The sequence below is a fragment of the Lepidothrix coronata genome, unplaced genomic scaffold (assembly GCF_001604755.1).
Source record: "Lepidothrix coronata isolate B3197 unplaced genomic scaffold, Lepidothrix_coronata-1.0 Scaffold44, whole genome shotgun sequence".
Classification (NCBI taxonomy): Eukaryota; Metazoa; Chordata; class Aves; order Passeriformes; family Pipridae; genus Lepidothrix; species Lepidothrix coronata.
Genome location: NW_016690224.1, coordinates 362,461 through 380,302, shown reverse-complemented (window position 1 = coordinate 380,302; position 17,842 = coordinate 362,461). Strand labels below are relative to the sequence as shown.

Here is a 17,842-nt window from a genome sequence, read left to right as displayed (position 1 = left end):
ATTCCAATTGCAGAGCACTTTAAGACTCTTGGTAAAGCACTTGGGTGCTTTATAATGAATGAAAGATAAGTTTTGGGATGAAGAAGGTCAGGAAGGAAGATTTTTGAGGTGAATTATGTCAAACTCCCAGGATTATGAGGAGCTGCAGGTTCTCCCTGGTAATACAGGCAGCAAACATTGATGTTGCAGATCTTCCTCCAAAACATCTGTGTCTTTGTGCCTGTATTACTCTTCTAATACCTAGAATTGATTTTCAGACTCTGTGCTAGAGATGCAGGTTTACTTTTTCTGGGAAATTATTAAGATTGGAAAAAATAATGGAAAGGATGGAGTAAGGCTGAAGTCCAGAACAGGGACCTGCTGGAGGCTGTTCTACAGCAAACTGCTGACACCTTCTCTTGGTGGGGAAACAAATGGGCTGCAGAAGTTGTGGGTGTTTCCTTACCTTGTCAGGTTTGGGTTCTAAAGCACATATTTTGTTTTTTTTCCACAAAGTTTTGCTTTTGAACCAGAAGAGATAGGAAGGTACATCAGTGGTTAATAAATACAGGTACAAGCAGTGCATAAATCTCTGTGCTTCAGTGAACATTTTGGCCAACACATCAGAGGCAGCTCTGAGATAACCAGGCACAGTCCAAACTCCATTCCAGGCTTGACTGGAGTCTGGAATTATGTGAGGTTCAACTCAGGGCACAGCCTAAACTCGTGTCCCTTTTAACACACATTTGAAATCTTACAAAACACACTTCCCATTTTTTCCCCCAGTTCTTGTAGCATTTTCCTCCAGAGGTGCCAAACTTTTTAAAGTAAAAATAGTGAAACTCGTTCTGGTTTAGTTGTTTGAATTGAGAATGTATCTGATATTCTGTGCTCTGATAGAACCAACACCGAGTGGGGTTTTATTATAAGCACAAATTGTACTGAACAAAATGCTTGGGCATCAAGATAATGCTCTGTTAGTACCATTTCACCCTGGCAAAGCAAGCTTTCTTTATTTTTTAAGGCTAAAGTAAACTTGCACTTCCATGATTCTTCTTCACTGTTCTTATGTTACCTAAATGCAGCATAACTTGGAAACTTCGGTGTGAAGATGTGCTTGTTCTCTACCTGATCTGGCAGAAATTGAGGCTTAACTTACAGTCCATTCTTTTTGCTGGTAGATACCTTTATAGGCTGGTCACAAGAATTTTCAATCTAGAGCACAGTGATATAAATAGATCCACTAATTAAAAGCTAAAAACTAGACAAATTCAGATCAGAAATAAGTGCAGACTTAGAAGCACAGTCCCTGTCCATGAGCACATCTTATCTAATGTTCTGGTGCCCTCTTCAGAGAGAATGACACGAGCATATTTTTACAGAATGAGAAGGAATAAAATAGGAATAATTTAAGTCTTACGTAGTGTTTAATTCAGTTTCCACTTTTTTTTCTGAAAAATGGTTCCAACCTGAAAATATTTTGATCCCAGAAAGCAAAGCTTTTCTTGTCCTTTTGGTTTTCATTGATGCTAATGCAATATCTGTGTGGTTTGAAATTTTTTAACCTCTATGTTTAACAGTTCTTAGCTGAGGATACTCACACTGTGTGTACACTGTACAGAAAACTCCATTTCTGTCCAGAATGCAGGAGGTTTATGATAGAGGCTGTTTCATGCAAAGAATGAACGTATTTAAATTTATTGTTCTGTCTCTTTGTCAGTAAAAGCAAATGCTGTTTTACTGGTGTGGTTACAACTGATGGACTGTTGCTGTTCTAATCTCTGTCTTGTTGAAAAATAAATCTTACTGGTTTGGAGTGGAAACTCAGACTTCAAGTGTCTTGTAATAACTCCTCTAATTTTGACATATTGACACTCTTGGCCTTGTATGAAAATGTAGTTGGACTCAATTATCTTCCTGTTTTATAGAGCTTCTGATTTTTGGGAGCATTTTATTATACCCTGTTCAGGAAGTGTTAAATACTTCAAACCTGTTACTACGGAAGAAAAATTAAGTTTCTGATGGTCTGAGGAAATCAGGCACAATGGGAAGACAAGATTGTCTGTGCAGGGGGGAGAGGAGCTGAGCTGTGCTAAGGAAGTTTAATATAAAAACTAATTGTGCTGGAGCAGCTCTACCTCTAAATATGCACAATCTGATCATGTGTCAATTTTAACTGTTAAAATCCTCCAGCAATTCCCAATTCAATACTCACTCAGAACTCAGGAAATACTCAGTTCTGTAGCATCCCAGGTGTGTTATTTTAAGTTATTTAATGAGTAAATGTGCTATTTACTCATTTCAATCCTTAAGCTTAAGCTGACTCCCATACTTCATGTAGGAAGTTTTGGTTGCTTCGGTTTCTTAGTAAATACCCACACAATGGTGTGTCCTCTAATTTAGGGATGAGGAATTTATTTTTGGGCAAGAGAGGAGACTGAAATAACTGACTCCTGAATTAAGAGACTAAAAATCTCATTAGGAAAAGTGATTTAAGTAACTGTACCCATAATAATATATCATGTTAGAAAATTGCTAACACTTAATGTTTTTTGTCAAAAGAATTAATAAATACTTAGCCTTTTCCCCTTTTGATGGTAAAACCCCGTGTATTTTGAATCAGATGTTTTGATAGCAGTGGGGCAGGTTGTGTGGGCTGAATTCCATAGTATTTCTACCGTGGCCTGATGAAATGAGAACATCCTAATAAAGCAGGAGAAAAACCATGGTGTCTTAAAAATCAAAATACATGAGTGTGTCAACAATGAACTTCAGTATATTAAGACACCTTTTTTTTTTTTTTGTTCTTCCCATTTGGTATTTTATGGAAGTTGGTTTGGGGATGTTTTTGCTTTCAGGTTTCAGGAACTGTTTGTGTTCCCAAATTGTTCAACTATAGAATAGTTTGGAGCTGTACTGATAGTCTTTATTGCAAAAGTCAAAATACATGAGTGTGTCAACAATGTAGTTTGAGAGATTAAGACACCTTTTTTTTTTTTTTGTTCTCCCCATTTGGTATTTTATGGAAGTTGGTTTGGGGATGTTTTTGCTTTCAGGTTTCAGGAACTGTTTGTGTTCCCAAATTGTTCAACTATAGAATAGTTTGGAGCTGTACTGATAGTCTTTATTGCAAAAGTCCAATTCCAGCTCCCAGCCTGCTGATAACAGAATCCAGGCTGACACTGGCTGTGGTTAATGACAAACATCAGTAAGAAAGTGTGAGGTACATATTGTGTATGAAGAGCCATTCTGACTTCTATGGGAAAAATTCCTTTCATTTGCAGTGAACACAGAGAGGGACCTTTTGCAAACACTTGGTACCTGCTTTGCTAAGAAGGGGAATTGTTCTTGTGACACACTAACATAAAAAAGAAACAAAGCTCTTCCCTCTTTATAGTGTACCTGCCTGTAAATCCCCTCTGAGCAAGTCTCCAGCTGTGGGAGGGATCAGAGTTATTAGGGCTGATATCAGTGTTCAAAGTACACATTTAAATTAGTAGTTTTATTCTGAGGCCTGTTCTATACCGTAGTGGCTTTTGGGGGTAAAGTTAATGCTGCTTCTTGAACTTACTGTTGATTAGAAGATGTAGAATATACATTTCAAGAGACTATACTGAGATACAGTCTCAATGATTTGAGACTTGAAAGATGAGCACGGTCCTGTTGTAGTCTAAAGTTCTTTGTTAGTGGCTAAAAATATAACAGGGACTGAAATCCACACAGCTTTAATAGTTATTTTCCTTCCAGCTTCATTATTCATAAATATGTGCCCCATCACTTCTACCCATCGTCCTGGGCTGCTCAAACCACAGACTGGTCTCACCTGCAACATTAAAGTTGTATTTTGGCTGTAGAGGTCTCCCAGGGAGTGTCTCAAACCACATTCTGACAGAATTCTGAAATTAAATATTTACTCTTATTGCTGTGCTGGAAACTGGTGAAGTGTTCAAGGGGTGTCAGTGCTCAGGTGAAACACCGGGGCGATGGGTTGATGGTTTCACTGTAGGACTTGGTCACTGCCAAGTGTTAAATTGGGACTAACACTGTTCAATATATTCTATATTTGAAGTTGGCTTGGAGACTTGAATTATTTCCTCTTTCAAGGCAACTTTGCAGGTTGAATGGGGCAATCTGTGCCCTGGGTTGTCCTTTAAAGGCTCCCTTCTTGAGGAGCTTCAGTTACTCTGCAGACACTCGTTCCGTGCCGAGCTCTGTTGGTAAGAAGGGTTGTACTGCCCATAAAATCAAATGTTTATGTGAATGACTGTTCATACAGAGGGAACTTGACCTATAGCAGTGTAAGATAAAGTGTGAGGAGCTTTGAACTTGAGAAGAAAAGCTGGAGTGTAATCAGTGGGACTCTTGGCTGATAACATTGGTTGGGTGGCTGAAGAACCCAGCATTTTCAGATATTAAATTATCCCTATTTTCAGTGAAGGAATGTTTAAAACAATTAACATAAACTTTTAAAATTCATATCACAACTAAATACCACTCCAGTTTCTATCAAGGAGTGGGAACTGTAAGTTGTCTGCTTCAGTATAGACTCATGCACAATTAAATAAAATGGGTATTTCTCTTTTTTACCCCCTTACAGGGACCAGGTTGTTTTGAAACAGATTCCTTTGTGTGCTGAGGCTCAGTATTAAAATTCTAAAATTCTGTGCATGAATAAAAAGATTCTGTGGGTAAAGCTGTAATGATTCAAACCAAAACCTCCTTTCACCCTTGCAAACAGCAGTCAATGTTCTATTTAGAAGGGTGTTTTAATCAGTAGTTACATATTTGACTACACTATACTTTAGAAACATATATGTGGGTAGTTTTGAAAGCAGCTTATTTGATTTCTTCAGAGCTGTTGTGGAAATCAACTGACTATTTAGAATTAAAAACTTTGAAAATAAGAGATGACAATATTTCTGCAACTGACTATTTTAGATGTCAGTGTGGGATTATATCCATTTATTGTATCAGCTCAGTACTGAGCAACACAAATACATACTCACCTTCTAAGTTCTTGTTGTCTTCCAAGCCTTGGGTAATACTTCTGCTGGTTTTTGTGGACTGAAATGTAATTAAATTTTAAAAAGACCCCCAAAACCAACAGCAAAACACCATTTTCTTTCCTGTTTTAAAGTACATGGGGAAAAAAGCCTTGTGCTTGTGGATAAGATGTGCACTACACTGCTCACTAAAAATTTCCTGTGGTTCCTATCAATCATGGGATGATTTCCTATTTATATGCAGTTTCAGTTGTGCTCATGAAAGTATATTCCAGATAATAAATGACTTATTGTCATAGCTGTTATTTTGCAAAGAGCTGCTTAAAATAGCTCTTTGTTTGACCCTGATGTGCAGCTTTCCTGCCTTTTGGAAATGCCTTGAATATTTTACTACAACCTTCTCAGGCAGAGGTGGGGAGCGAATAATGTGTCTTATCTTAAATTGTTGAGATAAACTTAGAAAGCTGCACTATCATAATAGATGTGATACTTCAGTTCTGGTGCTTCAGGCAATTGATAATGACAGCAGCACTTTTCAGGGAAATGCTGATGCTTAAATATCAATAATTATTAGAGGGTTCTCTCCAAGTGCTTTAGAAATTGGGAATATTATGTTTGAGTTCAAAAAACTTAGAGCAGCTCAGAAGTAGGTTCGAAAATCACTTGTAAACTTTGCCATGTTCTGTCCAGTTCCTTGGATGCTTGAAGATGTTTTGTGCTATGGAGTGATCAAGTCTTTGCCAGTGTTGTGGTGGAGGAGTTGGCTGTAGATTTCCAGCTCTTTGGAAATGTTGGTGCAGATGGACAGCGTTTCACCTCCTGGCCTGGTGGTCAGGGATGACTGAAATGCAGCTGCTCCTGTGTGTGCACAGAACCCTCCTCAGCCTCCAGGAGAGCACTTGGAATAGTTTTGCCTTTTTTGGCCTAAGTCACCGTTTGTCTCAGGCTGTTTTCTCTTGCTGCTCAAGGGCATTGTGGCTTAAATTAGTGTTCACATGGTATAATGATGCAAAAAGGGAATTTGTGGCTGTTTTTATTGTCTCTTTGTATACACATGCTTACAAAAACACATGGCCAAGTCTACAAGCAAAACTACACAATCTTTTGCTGATTTTAATGGTTGGAGTTTCTCTGAATTTATAGGAAGTCACACGGTGCAGGTTTTTCTAATGTTTGTAGTCACACTTAACTCTCCTCTTCAGTGTTTTATTCCACAGTTTCCCACTCAGGGTGTGAGTGGTTGGATGATCCAAGGCTGTGACACCACTGTCGAGTTTTTCATGGCATTATTTGTTAATGTGCATTATTGCTGCTGGTTGCATAAGCAGTTCCTGCAGGAATTGCAGCTTATTTTAATTTTCCTGCAGGGACACACACTCCCATCTACTCAGATCAGCTGTCTTTAGCTGGTTATTGTCTCTTCTTTGTTTCTTTGCATTATTTTTTATAGTATAGCTGACACTTGAGTGCTGAATTACATCAGGAGTGTTCAGTCATGTGTGTTCAGTGGAATATTGACATGCAGAACGTAGAACCCCTCCAGATGAGTCAGAAATGAAACTCATTAATATGCTTTAGCAAGGGAATTTGCTGCAACCATTTATTTGCAGCAGGCACAAAATGGTGGGCCTTTAGTTCTCGTCTCAAAAATTCCTAAAAATTAGGAAAAGCTGGATAAGAGGAAGTAGGAAGGTAAAAGAATTAATTGTGGGATGATGGAGATGCCGGAACTCAGTTGGCAACTGGATTCATTATTCTGCCATTTTTAGGAGCTGTTAAATTTCAGCATCTACCTTGGTGTCTCAAACACTTGTTAGTGGATGTTTTTCGATTTGTTTGTGGGTTGTTTGTTTTATTTTTTTCTTCCAGTGTTTTCTTCTGTAAGGTATAAACATATGTGGTAAAATAAACATGAGAGTTGAGTGAAAATTGTAACTGGGATGTGGATTGTGGTGTATTTAATAGAGCAACATTAGTGGAAAATCTACTGTGTGATCTGAAATGAACTCCCAACTCTGAAACATCTGGCAGAATTCAAAGTATAACATTACAAGAGCATATTTGCAGAAGCACGTTATTCTCACAATTGGTGCCAAAGAAAAGGAAAATACAACTTCTTTTAGTTTTCTAAATAAATAAATGTGGAGAATTTGATCTTTGGAGAGCAGAGGACTCACTTTGGGCATAGAGAAAACAACCAGAAGACTCTCCAGGACCAGTTGTTCTGAAAAAGGGAACTTGATTCACCTTGGCTACGGTTTTGATTGTTTATAAATATGTCTTCTGAAATGGATATCTTGCTCTTGAGAATGTTTTCCCTTTGCTTTCAAAGGACCATGTGATTAGAAAAACAATCCCAGTGATTTACAGCTTCTTTCTTTGAGATTGGGTAGGGGCAAATGTAAATTGGATACCCAGAAAACTGGAGTATTGCAGATCACAAAAGCAGCAATAAGCTGTTGGTGATTTTAGTCATCTGAACAGTTACTGGAAAGTCATTTTTCTGGCTGATAAAGGTAATAGTTCACTGGGTTAGAAGTCTCTCAAATAGCAACATTCTAACTTTCTTTTCTTTTCTTTGTAGTTGGAGACAAGGTTCCTGCTGATATAAGAATTACTTCTATCAAGTCTACAACTCTAAGGGTAGACCAGTCAATTCTCACAGGTATTTCTGTGACTTTTGTATAATTATGTGCATAATTGGAAGTGCCTTTGCACCGTTTATTTTGAATAATCCATTAGAAACAAGCCTGCAGCTACTGAATTACTCTGTTGCATTCAATGCAGCAAAGTTCTCATCTGGTAACTTTGAGTGGCTGAATGTGTTGCTTCATCACTGGCTCTGTGTTCCCTTAGTGGGATGAACATTCTTACTGAGACCTGTGATGGTTTTTTGGTTGTCCCTTCCCCCCCAGCACAGACACGAGTAACTTGTGGGAAACCAAACTGTAAAATATTTAGAATTTCTCTTCTAGTTTACACAATCTTCTAGGTTTGAACATCTTGTCACCACTCAAATATGAAAGTAAATCTTACTAAATGTCTTCTGCACCAGTTCTCTGTTCTCTCTCACAGGAGAGAATAACTTCTGCAATACTGGCAGCATTTAAGCTGCTGTTACCCAGCACACTCAAGCCTTATTTGCTGAAATTCTGTGCACACACATTCATGTGTTTTCTGGTACCAGCCCTCAAGTGCAGGAGTTATTTTTAGAGCCCCTTTCAGATTTGTTGCAAACAAAACAAAGTAGAAGTACTTCTGAATATAGGAAAGAAGCTGGGAATCAACCAAGCGTGGTCCAACAGTTTGCTTTCAGCTGGAACATGAAGATCTGTCAGCCTGTTTTGGTGGCATAAATTAATGTTAACTAGCTCTGAATTTTAAAACAGTGAAGTGTTGATAGGCAAGCTGTTTTTCATCCTTGAAACCCCAAAGTTTCTCAGTACAGATCCTGAATAGCACAGAACTGATCAAGCTTACTTATGTTTAGCATAAAAAAATGGAGGCACTCCGTGTTTGGAACTGAAATAAGTAGAAGAAATGATCCACCAGAAATCTATAAAAAGGGAATAATTCCTTGCCTTTATTTAAATAACGGAATTCTTATTTTAAAGAATTCTGTTTTCAGCCAAGTTGATGCTCGAGTCTCCTGACTAACAAAGTAGAACTGAAGTCTAAGATGCTGTTTAGCAAAAAGCTTTTACAAGTAGGAACCTTTGGTTCTCTTGAGTTTGCAAAAAGCAGCGTAACTCCGTGACTGGAGCTGAGAGCAGCACCTTGTGAAATCTGATGTAGCAACAAACAGCTGTTTCTATAGAAAAGGAACCTTTCTATACCTGTGACGTGTTCACAGAAACAGATACACCATTTTCATTAAAAGTCAGCCATTCAGTTTTCTTGATCAACTGAAACAACTCCTTGTTTCACTTAAGCAATTAAATAAAATCGTGTGAGGAAAGAAGTTTAACATCTTAAAAATTTTAGGACTGAGGATTATAACTTTTTGATTCCCTCAGGACTCAAGATACATGTACAGTCTCTTCTTATTATTTTAGGTGAATCTGTGTCTGTTATTAAGCACACTGACCCTGTGCCTGATCCTCGTGCTGTAAACCAAGACAAGAAGAACATGCTCTTTTCTGTAAGTTTTGAAATTTTCAAGTAATTTGTAAAATAATTCTGAAGCTGATAAAAATGAGCAGAACTTTAAATATTCCCCTAAAAGCTGTAGGACTTTTGTTATATTCTCTATACACATTTCTATGTGTGTCTCCAGGTACTAAATGAATTAAAAATTAGAATTAACTTTTAATAAAAGCTATCCTCAGGGAAGATGCTGGATGAAACCTATATGAGGAAAATTATTTTTGTCCTTCACAATGAACTCCTGAAAGGTGGAGCACACACACTTTTAAAGTGCTTCTGCATTAATTTTCTAAAGTAATAGTTCTTATGAGTGATAAGAATGCCCACACAAATTGTGATATTGTGTGGCTAAAATTGAAAACTGTATAGGAAAGGAAGCATTAAATACCTTTTAGGTAAGAAAATAACTCTTATTGCTGGCAGGCTGCTTGTAGAAAATTTAACTGTTCTTTCTCATGAACGTATGTTCACACAGGGAGTCCATGAGAACACGTCTATTACTCATAGTAAATAGCATTAAATCTGGCAAAATACAATCCTAATTAAAAAAAAAGAGAAAGGAAAACCACATCTAAGATTGCAGCTGAAATCCATAGTGCTTACTCAGCAGCTGGGTTTGCCTGTGCTGCTTGTGAGAGATCAATACTGAATCGTTTTGAGCCTGTTCTGGAAGGAAAAATTCCACACTGGAATGTTTCCTACAGACACAGGGACAGTGTCATCCTCTTCCTCTTTTTCTATATCCTGACTGACACACAGTCTGGACTTGTATAATGTGGTTTAGGGTATTTTTGTGGTGGTTTTTTTTAAATTAGAACAAACCCAAACACAAACTGTTTATAGATTGACTACAGGTTTTCTCTTCCCTTGTCTTTCTTTGCTTCAGGGTACAAACATTGCTGCTGGTAAGGCCATGGGAGTGGTTATTGCAACAGGAGTGAACACTGAAATTGGGAAAATTCGTGATGAGATGGTGGCTACTGAGCAGGAGAGAACCCCCCTGCAGCAGAAACTGGATGAGTTTGGGGAGCAGCTGTCCAAAGTCATCTCCCTCATCTGCATTGCAGTTTGGATAATAAACATTGGTCACTTCAACGACCCCGTTCACGGCGGCTCCTGGATCCGAGGTGCCATCTATTACTTCAAAATCGCTGTTGCTCTTGCTGTGGCTGCCATTCCCGAGGGTCTCCCTGCTGTCATCACCACCTGCCTGGCTCTGGGAACTCGCAGGATGGCCAAGAAGAACGCCATTGTCAGGAGTCTGCCCTCTGTGGAAACCTTGGGCTGCACCTCAGTCATTTGTTCTGACAAGACTGGTACTCTGACCACGAACCAGATGTCAGTGTGCAGGGTATGTGCTTCTAGTTCTCCTCTTCTCCTCAGCCACTCTGTTTGAATAGTCAGCATTGCTGGAATTCCTCTGTTCCTGAGTCTTTTGGTTCTCATCTCATCAAAATCTTGCTTTATTTTCCTAAGATAAGCTTCCACTTTTGATTCAGTTTTCCACTGTGGAGTCTTGAAGGCTTTTATCTCTTCCCTTATTTAGTCATGGCCAGAAATAGCTCTGGATGGAAGAGAAAGTTGTTTGCAAGCAGCTTTCCATTGACTGTTCTGTGAGCCTTTCATGGTACTGGTAATTATTTGGTGTGATTTGTGCCCTGTTTCAGAAAGTTACACTGTGGAACAGGATGTGTGTAGTGTTAAACACTTGCCTCTTTAATTGAGAAGGATAACCATGGGTGGAGAAACTTAGTATGAGAAAAGTAGATTTACTGTAGTAGCTTTGATAGTCAAAGGTGTTTTCACTACTGAGTGGCTCCACCTTTATTTGGTTATCTTATCTCCAGCGGCTCTGTAGATCACTGTGGTGTTCTCAATGTGCAGCATTGTCTGACTAATGTGGCAGCTTGGAGGTGCAGTTGGCCCTGCCACCATTGCCAGGGTCATCTTCAGTGTTTGGTGTATTTTCAGGTGAGCATGAGTTCTGTGCCCCTCCTCCTTTCCCCCCAGTGTTCTTTTAGTGTTGGTTATTTTGGGACTTTTACAGCTAGTCCCTTAACAGAATGCATGTTCAGTTGCCAGTTTGTGCTTCTGTGCAGGGATTTTATGGAGAAAACCCTGAGTTCTTGTGTTTAGTGACTGTAGAAGTTCAGTGGCACAGCAAGTCCGACATCAAATGTTCAGAGTCTCCTTACATTGGGTTAGAATTCCAAATGTGTGAGTGTTGAGCACTGCACACCAGTGGCCAAAGTTTGTAAGCCCTAGGCACTTTATTCTCATGTGATTGATGGCTTTTTCTTCCTAATTGGTGGGTGACTTGTTCTACTTCCTTAAGTATCGTAGTATTTATACCTAAGAGACACAAAGCAGCTGCTCATCAGTATTCCAGAGGAGGTTACTTGCAGTAGAGTTGCATAACTGCCCTAGTCTTTGCAGGGATTTTTTCATCATGCAGATGCCAAAAGCAGGAGGCTTCCTGGTTAACTCATCATTTAGGTTGTGTTTACTTAAAAGCTCAAAATGCTCTACTCCTTATTTAGAGGTAAATGTTTTAGGTCTTGTGCAGTACAACTTTACTTGGTTCCTTGTTAACCTCTGGCAACTGCAAAATAACATTAACTGTAAGATTCTGCAAAAATATAGCAAAGCTCTAATCCTATAACTAAGTTTATTTTATTAGGCTGTATTTTGTGAGGATGCTCATCTAAAACATAGGGCAGCACAATGAGGGGAGGGGAAGACATTGCTAAAATGTGATGTGACAAAATGGCCTGTACTAACCAGTGGATGAGAAGTTCCATTAAGACACACCATCATTTAGTGAGAAATTATCTTTTCCACTACCACTCCAGCAAGCCATGAAGAGTAAGGCAGCTTTGGGCACTGTAGTTTTCATCTGTATCTTCTCAGATGTGGTTCTGCCTGCAGCTCTCCCAGAAAGGAAACAAAGGGAAGAGTGAGATGCAGGTCTCTTGGGATACAACAGCATCCTTCAGATTGGTGTCTTAATTTGAAAATGTCATTTCACCAGTGGACCATGTGATAAAGTGCCCTGTAACTACAAAACCAGGAGAGGAAACACTTTCACTTAAGGCTGGTGTTAAGGCACACTAGCCATAGTCTGGCTCTTGCCAGATCTCTTAGATCTCACAGCTTCTCCTGTTTGTAGATGCTTTTATTTTGACTTTGGCAGGAATTATCAGTTTCCAAGCTGCCCTGTGCTGCTTTTGACTGGAACTGCTGTTTCAAAGAGAAATAATTCATGTTTCATGAGAATTAATCCACAGGTCTGAAGCTTAGGAAGAGTTTGGGTATAGTCAGGATTGTCAAGTGGTGTGTGAGAAGTCTCCACAGCTGAAGTGAAGTGCACATAGTTTGTGTTTTTCAGCTCTGCTGTAGTTGTGTCTCAAGGCAGTTTTCAAAGCAGAAGGGCTGTTTTCTGTACTTGGTGCTGCAGAATATGGAGCTGTTCAAACATGGGGAATCGAAGTGCAGAGTATCAGATTTTGTCTGCTTTGTTTATTCAACCTAAACTTGCCTCTTGGACCTCCTTGCTCTAGGCCTGTTTAAATCTCTTGCATTAATTATTGTTCAAAGATAGTAACAATTCTAACCCTCTAATTTCAGATGTTTATCCTGGACAGAGTAGAAGGAGACAGCTGTTCCCTCAACGAATTTACTGTAACTGGTTCAACATATGCTCCCATGGGAGAAGTGTAAGTGTTCTGTTGAAGTTAAATATTTATCTATTTATGCATTAACTATTACTTTAGTCTTGAAAAGTGATGCATGTGATACTCAATAGCAATTGTTAATAAACAAAAGATCAGCCAGTGAGTACACACTGAAGGGCTGGGAGAAAAGGAATTAACAGGAAAACAAAGTTAAATTCTAGAAGAGTAAACCTTCATGAAACTTGCTTAATACAGCCTCCAATATTGCAGTGGCCCTTTGATAATATAAACATTAATTAGGGATAGAGAGGATTTATTGTACTGAAATCTTACTGGTCTGAGGTTGTCTATCCCAGTGCTTCAAAATTTAAAGCAAGTAAACTTAAAGTAAGTTTAAAGTAAACTTTAAAAAGTTTACTTTTTTATTTAAAAACTGGATAAATCTGAAGAGGTGAGACTTTGCCAATCGGTGAACTCAGTGTTTCTAATTAATCTGCCTTGGAGAAGGTGGAATTTGTTTTTTCTAAAGTATCTTCTGAATGTGTTGGAGTTAATTCTTAAATTTACTGTAAATTCCTGTCCCCTGCCCTCAGTAGTTTATTGGTGCATCTCTACTTGACAAGATGTGTGTGTTTGTCTCAGCCTTTGGTATTTGAGCTGGTGCTTAACCAGTCCCTTAGGAAAGGAATGAGGTTTGGTTTACTTTATCAGTTGCAAGTCTCTACTAGTGAGGTAGGTGGTTCATCCTGACAACTTCAGGAATTTTTAGGGCTCTGCTTCTTGACTGGGTTGTTACAGCTCCTTTTACTTTGTCAGTCTTTGATGTGTTTTTAATCTTATTGCTTCAGTTTTACTTGCAGAAGAGAATTTAGATTGAGTTCTTGTAAACATCTCAGCCTTGTGCAGTTTCCCATTTGCCTCTGCCTCCTGCAGTCTCACCCATCTCAATAGTGATTATCTGTTTAATTTCCATAGCACTTAAGAGCCTGGTGTTCTCAGCAGCTGGGACTCTTAATTCCCCAATTCTCTTTTTTGTTTCAAAGCTAATTGCTGTCAAAAGCTTATGCTTTCATTTCAGGCAAGGTGACACTCTAGACCTTGCAGACACTGTTGAGCTCTATCTGGTCTCACAAGAGCTCCAGATAAACAAAATAATAAAATATAATGTGGTGGCAGATGTTGAGTATAATAAGACAGACATCAATATATGTTAATGTTCAATTTTTACTTGCTGGAGTCGGGGAAATGTGAACAAGTGTGTTAAACACGCTGCATTCACCTACACAAAGGGTTCTGTGAGAGGGAAATTGCCTCAGAAAGGCTGTCAGAGGAAACACAGCTGAACTCTCAAACCTTTAGGGCTGATTTATTTCTGCCTTTATGGACAGCTTTTAAATCAGGGGCTTTGCAGGGATTTTAAGTGACTGACTTCACCTTGGATTACAAACTGTCGCTGAAAATGATGTCTGGGGGGTTAAGAGGCACTTGTTCCACTGCACTGCCCCAGAGCAGGACCTGCTCCAGATATGGACCATTTCTGACACGTGTTACTTTGTACTTCAGACACTGTTGTTTTCTACACCCTGTTCTTTTTCGTAACCAGTAAGTGATTTTTGCACTAAATCAGTAATTTTTCATTTACTCTTAAAATATTTGATATGTAATGCTCCTCTAAGATGTATTCAGCACATAAAATAACAAATATATCTTACAGAAAACCCAGAATTTCGTGCTGATTTATTTCCCAGGGATGTTAGAGGTTGTCAGACAGTTTGGAGTAGTTCTGCCGTGTCTCAGCACATGCTTACTGCAAACTGAGAGCACAAAATTTACAGTAATTAAGAACTGCACCAAAAGCTGGCAGAGATTGCATTTGACCTTCAAATGAGTTCATCTTTAGCTAATTGAAAAGCCTGAAGCTGGAAGGAAAAAACCTCCTTTATCCAGAACTGATCCCAGCACCTCAGACTCTGCATTTGCCAGTCTTCAGAAATTGTTGATAAGGAACAATTTGTTGATAAAATCCCCATCAACAAGTAATGGATGTTCCAGTATGTTCTTTGAGTTCAGAACAGGTGAAAACAGGAAGTTTTATCTGGGATAGATGAGGTGACAACCCAAGAGCTGCTGAGCAGGTTAAAGAGTTGACACTTCAAAACCACTGCTTATGGCTGTTGAATCATATACAAAATGAAATGCTAAACCCATATTTGTTTTCTTAAGATTCATTTTGTTCACGTGCTTTGTTACACAATACTGGAATTTGTTTGCAGCACCACAACTGAACAAAAGGTTACATAATGGGACATGTCATAGTCTGTGTTGTGGATTCTTATGGAGTAGTGATCCACATCTTTCCACCATCAGGCCTTTTATTTCCCTCCTGGAGAGCTTTAATAAAACATGTTACATATTAGTTCTGTCTTGCTGATTTTGGTAGGGGGAAAATAACAGTATTGAACACTGTCTTGGTTCTTTTATGCTTACTGTAGAAGTATGGTAGTGCTCTAGAAAAGGAATTAATTTATTAACTGTTTCCAAATGTGAGAGCAAAGCAGTTATTTCTTATTTGTACCTTCCCTCTCTCTGAAGACCTGAGATACTGATCACTGAATGTGTATTACTGCTAGGAAGGTGTTTATGTTCCAGTGGAATTTGTGTTGTGGAGTGACTTGGCTTTTTGCTGGTTTAGGAGGTTCACATATGTACAGATTGGTTTTTAAGAAATTAAAGAGGTGAAATCTGCTTTTAGACCTGCCCAGTGCATGCACTTCATGCATTGCAGTAAATGTGCAGAATATGCAGTAGAAAGACAGCTAAACTCCTAAGGTATCCAACAGTATCCCTCTCCTTCCTGGAACTCCCCTCCAAGCCCTGCACACACTCTAATCCTGCTTTCCTGTGCCTCCTCACTGAGCTCTTTTCCACGTTGCCGTGTGACTGTCACTGGAGGAAAAGGTGAGATGCTCATACTAAATAACTAACTTGATTCTCCCCCTTTTCTCCCTCTGGAAAGGCACAAAGATGACAAACTCATTAAATGTAGTCAGTATGATGGACTTGTGGAACTCGCAACGATCTGTGCACTCTGCAATGATTCCTCTTTGGATTACAATGAGGTAAGAACATATCCTGGAACACAGGAGAGCGACAATGGGGATAAATGGTTTGTTCTCATCTGTGTAGTGCCTTTCCGTGGTAAATCCCCTTCTAATCATGGGGGGAGAGTATTTAGGTCCTCTGAAGTATTAATTCTGAGAACTACTTGTTTGTTGAATCCTGAGAGAACTAAATGCAGCAGCAAGTGTAATCTGTAATTTGGAGATCTCCTGCTGCTTTCTTGCTTTGCCTCTCTGCCTTAGAGTTGCTACATCTCATAATGACTTAAATGCTTGATGAAAAGTACTGGCATCTTTCTCTGCTGCTCTTGAGAGCAAAGGCTTCAAATGCCTACAAATCATACTCTTCAAAGCTGCTCTTTAAAAATAGTTCTGCTTGTTTCATAAGCCACAGTAAATCTTGTTAAGCCTTTCTTTTTTTCCGTTGTGAAACTTGAACTTCTGTCTCTGGTAGGTTCCAGGTGAGGTTTAAACTCCTGTGTTTTTGTTTGCTTTGTGTTAACTAAAGGCTAAGGGAGTTTATGAGAAGGTTGGTGAAGCCACAGAAACAGCACTTACCTGCCTGGTGGAGAAGATGAATGTGTTTGACACAGACCTGAAAGGACTCTCTAGAATCGAACGTGCCAATGCTTGTAACTCGGTGAGTGATCTGTGATCTGGGATTGTTTTGGGACAGAGGTCTGTAGTGTGTATTATCTACATGCATTTTTATGCTGTTGTCTTTCTTTTAAGGTGATAAAACAACTCATGAAGAAAGAATTCACTCTGGAATTCTCAAGAGACAGAAAGTCCATGTCTGTCTACTGCACACCCAACAAACCGAGCCGCACGTCCATGAGCAAGATGTTTGTGAAGGTCAGTTCCTCACCTGAAAAACCGGAGCTGTGGGATGGCTACAAAGCAGCACAACACTTAAAAATTATAGTACAACGAACTGCAGCTTGAAGGTGGAGGAAGGACTTAGTAATTTAAGCAAGCAAGGGTTTTATTAAACTAAATAACTCTTTTTTTTTTTGCCTCCGCAGGGTGCTCCTGAAGGTGTGATTGACAGGTGTACACATGTCCGTGTTGGAAATGCTAAAATACCATTAACCCCAGGAATTAAGCAGAAAATAATGTCAGTCATTAGGGAATGGGGAACTGGTAGAGATACACTGCGTTGCTTGGCTCTGGCGACCCACGACAATCCTCCCAAAAAGGAGGAGATGAATCTGGAGGACTCCTCAAATTTCATTAACTACGAGGTAAGATTGGTGGCACTTCTCCCTCTCCCAAAGTGGAGAATGGAACTCCTTATGTCTGATTATTCCTTGAGAAAGTTACATCTGAGAACTTTCTGGCTGTTTTTGATGTCAGACACAATAGTTACTCACATGTGTGGAGGGAACACTTAGTTTAGGAAGAGACTTTGTGTTTTAGAAGAAACTTTTGATGGCTGGTGGAAGATAAAAAGCCAGCTGCAAACTGAAATATTTTACTTACAGGTCCTCAGGATCATAACTCCTTCAACTGTTCTCAGAGACTGACTCTGAAAAATATTCCCAAAACTGCATTGTGGTTTCAGCTTTAGTGGTTGCCCAACTGCAAGAGCTCTTTGGGGATTTTGTGATGGAACATACCTGCCATTGTGTGCAATGTGCTGTCAGCTGCAGGGGCTCAATCCATGATTATCATCTCTGCTGCTCTGTAATTTTCCAATGAAATCTGTATCTGATATTTAGAGGGAGGGAAATAACAGTTGCATGAGAGCTTTTGGCTTGTGCTCTGTGCTCCTGGCACTGATTACAAAAACGAAAGACTCAGTGCTTGCAGGTCGAATTTGCAAGGCTGGCAACTAGAGCACATTTTAACCAAGAAAATTGGTGCATTTGAAACAAAATATGTTTGGAAAGGTAGGACAAGGAGTAAAAACAGATCTCAC

General features: G+C 39.2%; 1 protein-coding gene across 3 annotated transcripts in view; it reads left to right on the top strand.

The window, feature by feature from the left end:
* Positions 1–17,842, top strand: part of ATP2A2 (ATPase sarcoplasmic/endoplasmic reticulum Ca2+ transporting 2) — a 45,398-nt gene that overhangs the window by 16,333 nt on the left and 11,223 nt on the right. For all 3 annotated transcript variants that reach the window (XR_001874665.1, XM_017814216.1, XM_017814218.1), the window contains exons 6-13: positions 7,567–7,647; positions 9,038–9,123; positions 10,015–10,479; positions 12,756–12,844; positions 15,819–15,921; positions 16,430–16,561; positions 16,654–16,776; positions 16,947–17,165. Coding sequence is in view for 2 of the 3 variants with exons in the window: in XM_017814216.1 (XP_017669705.1) it covers positions 7,567–7,647; positions 9,038–9,123; positions 10,015–10,479; positions 12,756–12,844; positions 15,819–15,921; positions 16,430–16,561; positions 16,654–16,776; positions 16,947–17,165 (1,298 nt within the window). In the remaining variant the exon portion in view is untranslated. The remainder of the gene's footprint in view (positions 1–7,566; positions 7,648–9,037; positions 9,124–10,014; positions 10,480–12,755; positions 12,845–15,818; positions 15,922–16,429; positions 16,562–16,653; positions 16,777–16,946; positions 17,166–17,842) is intronic.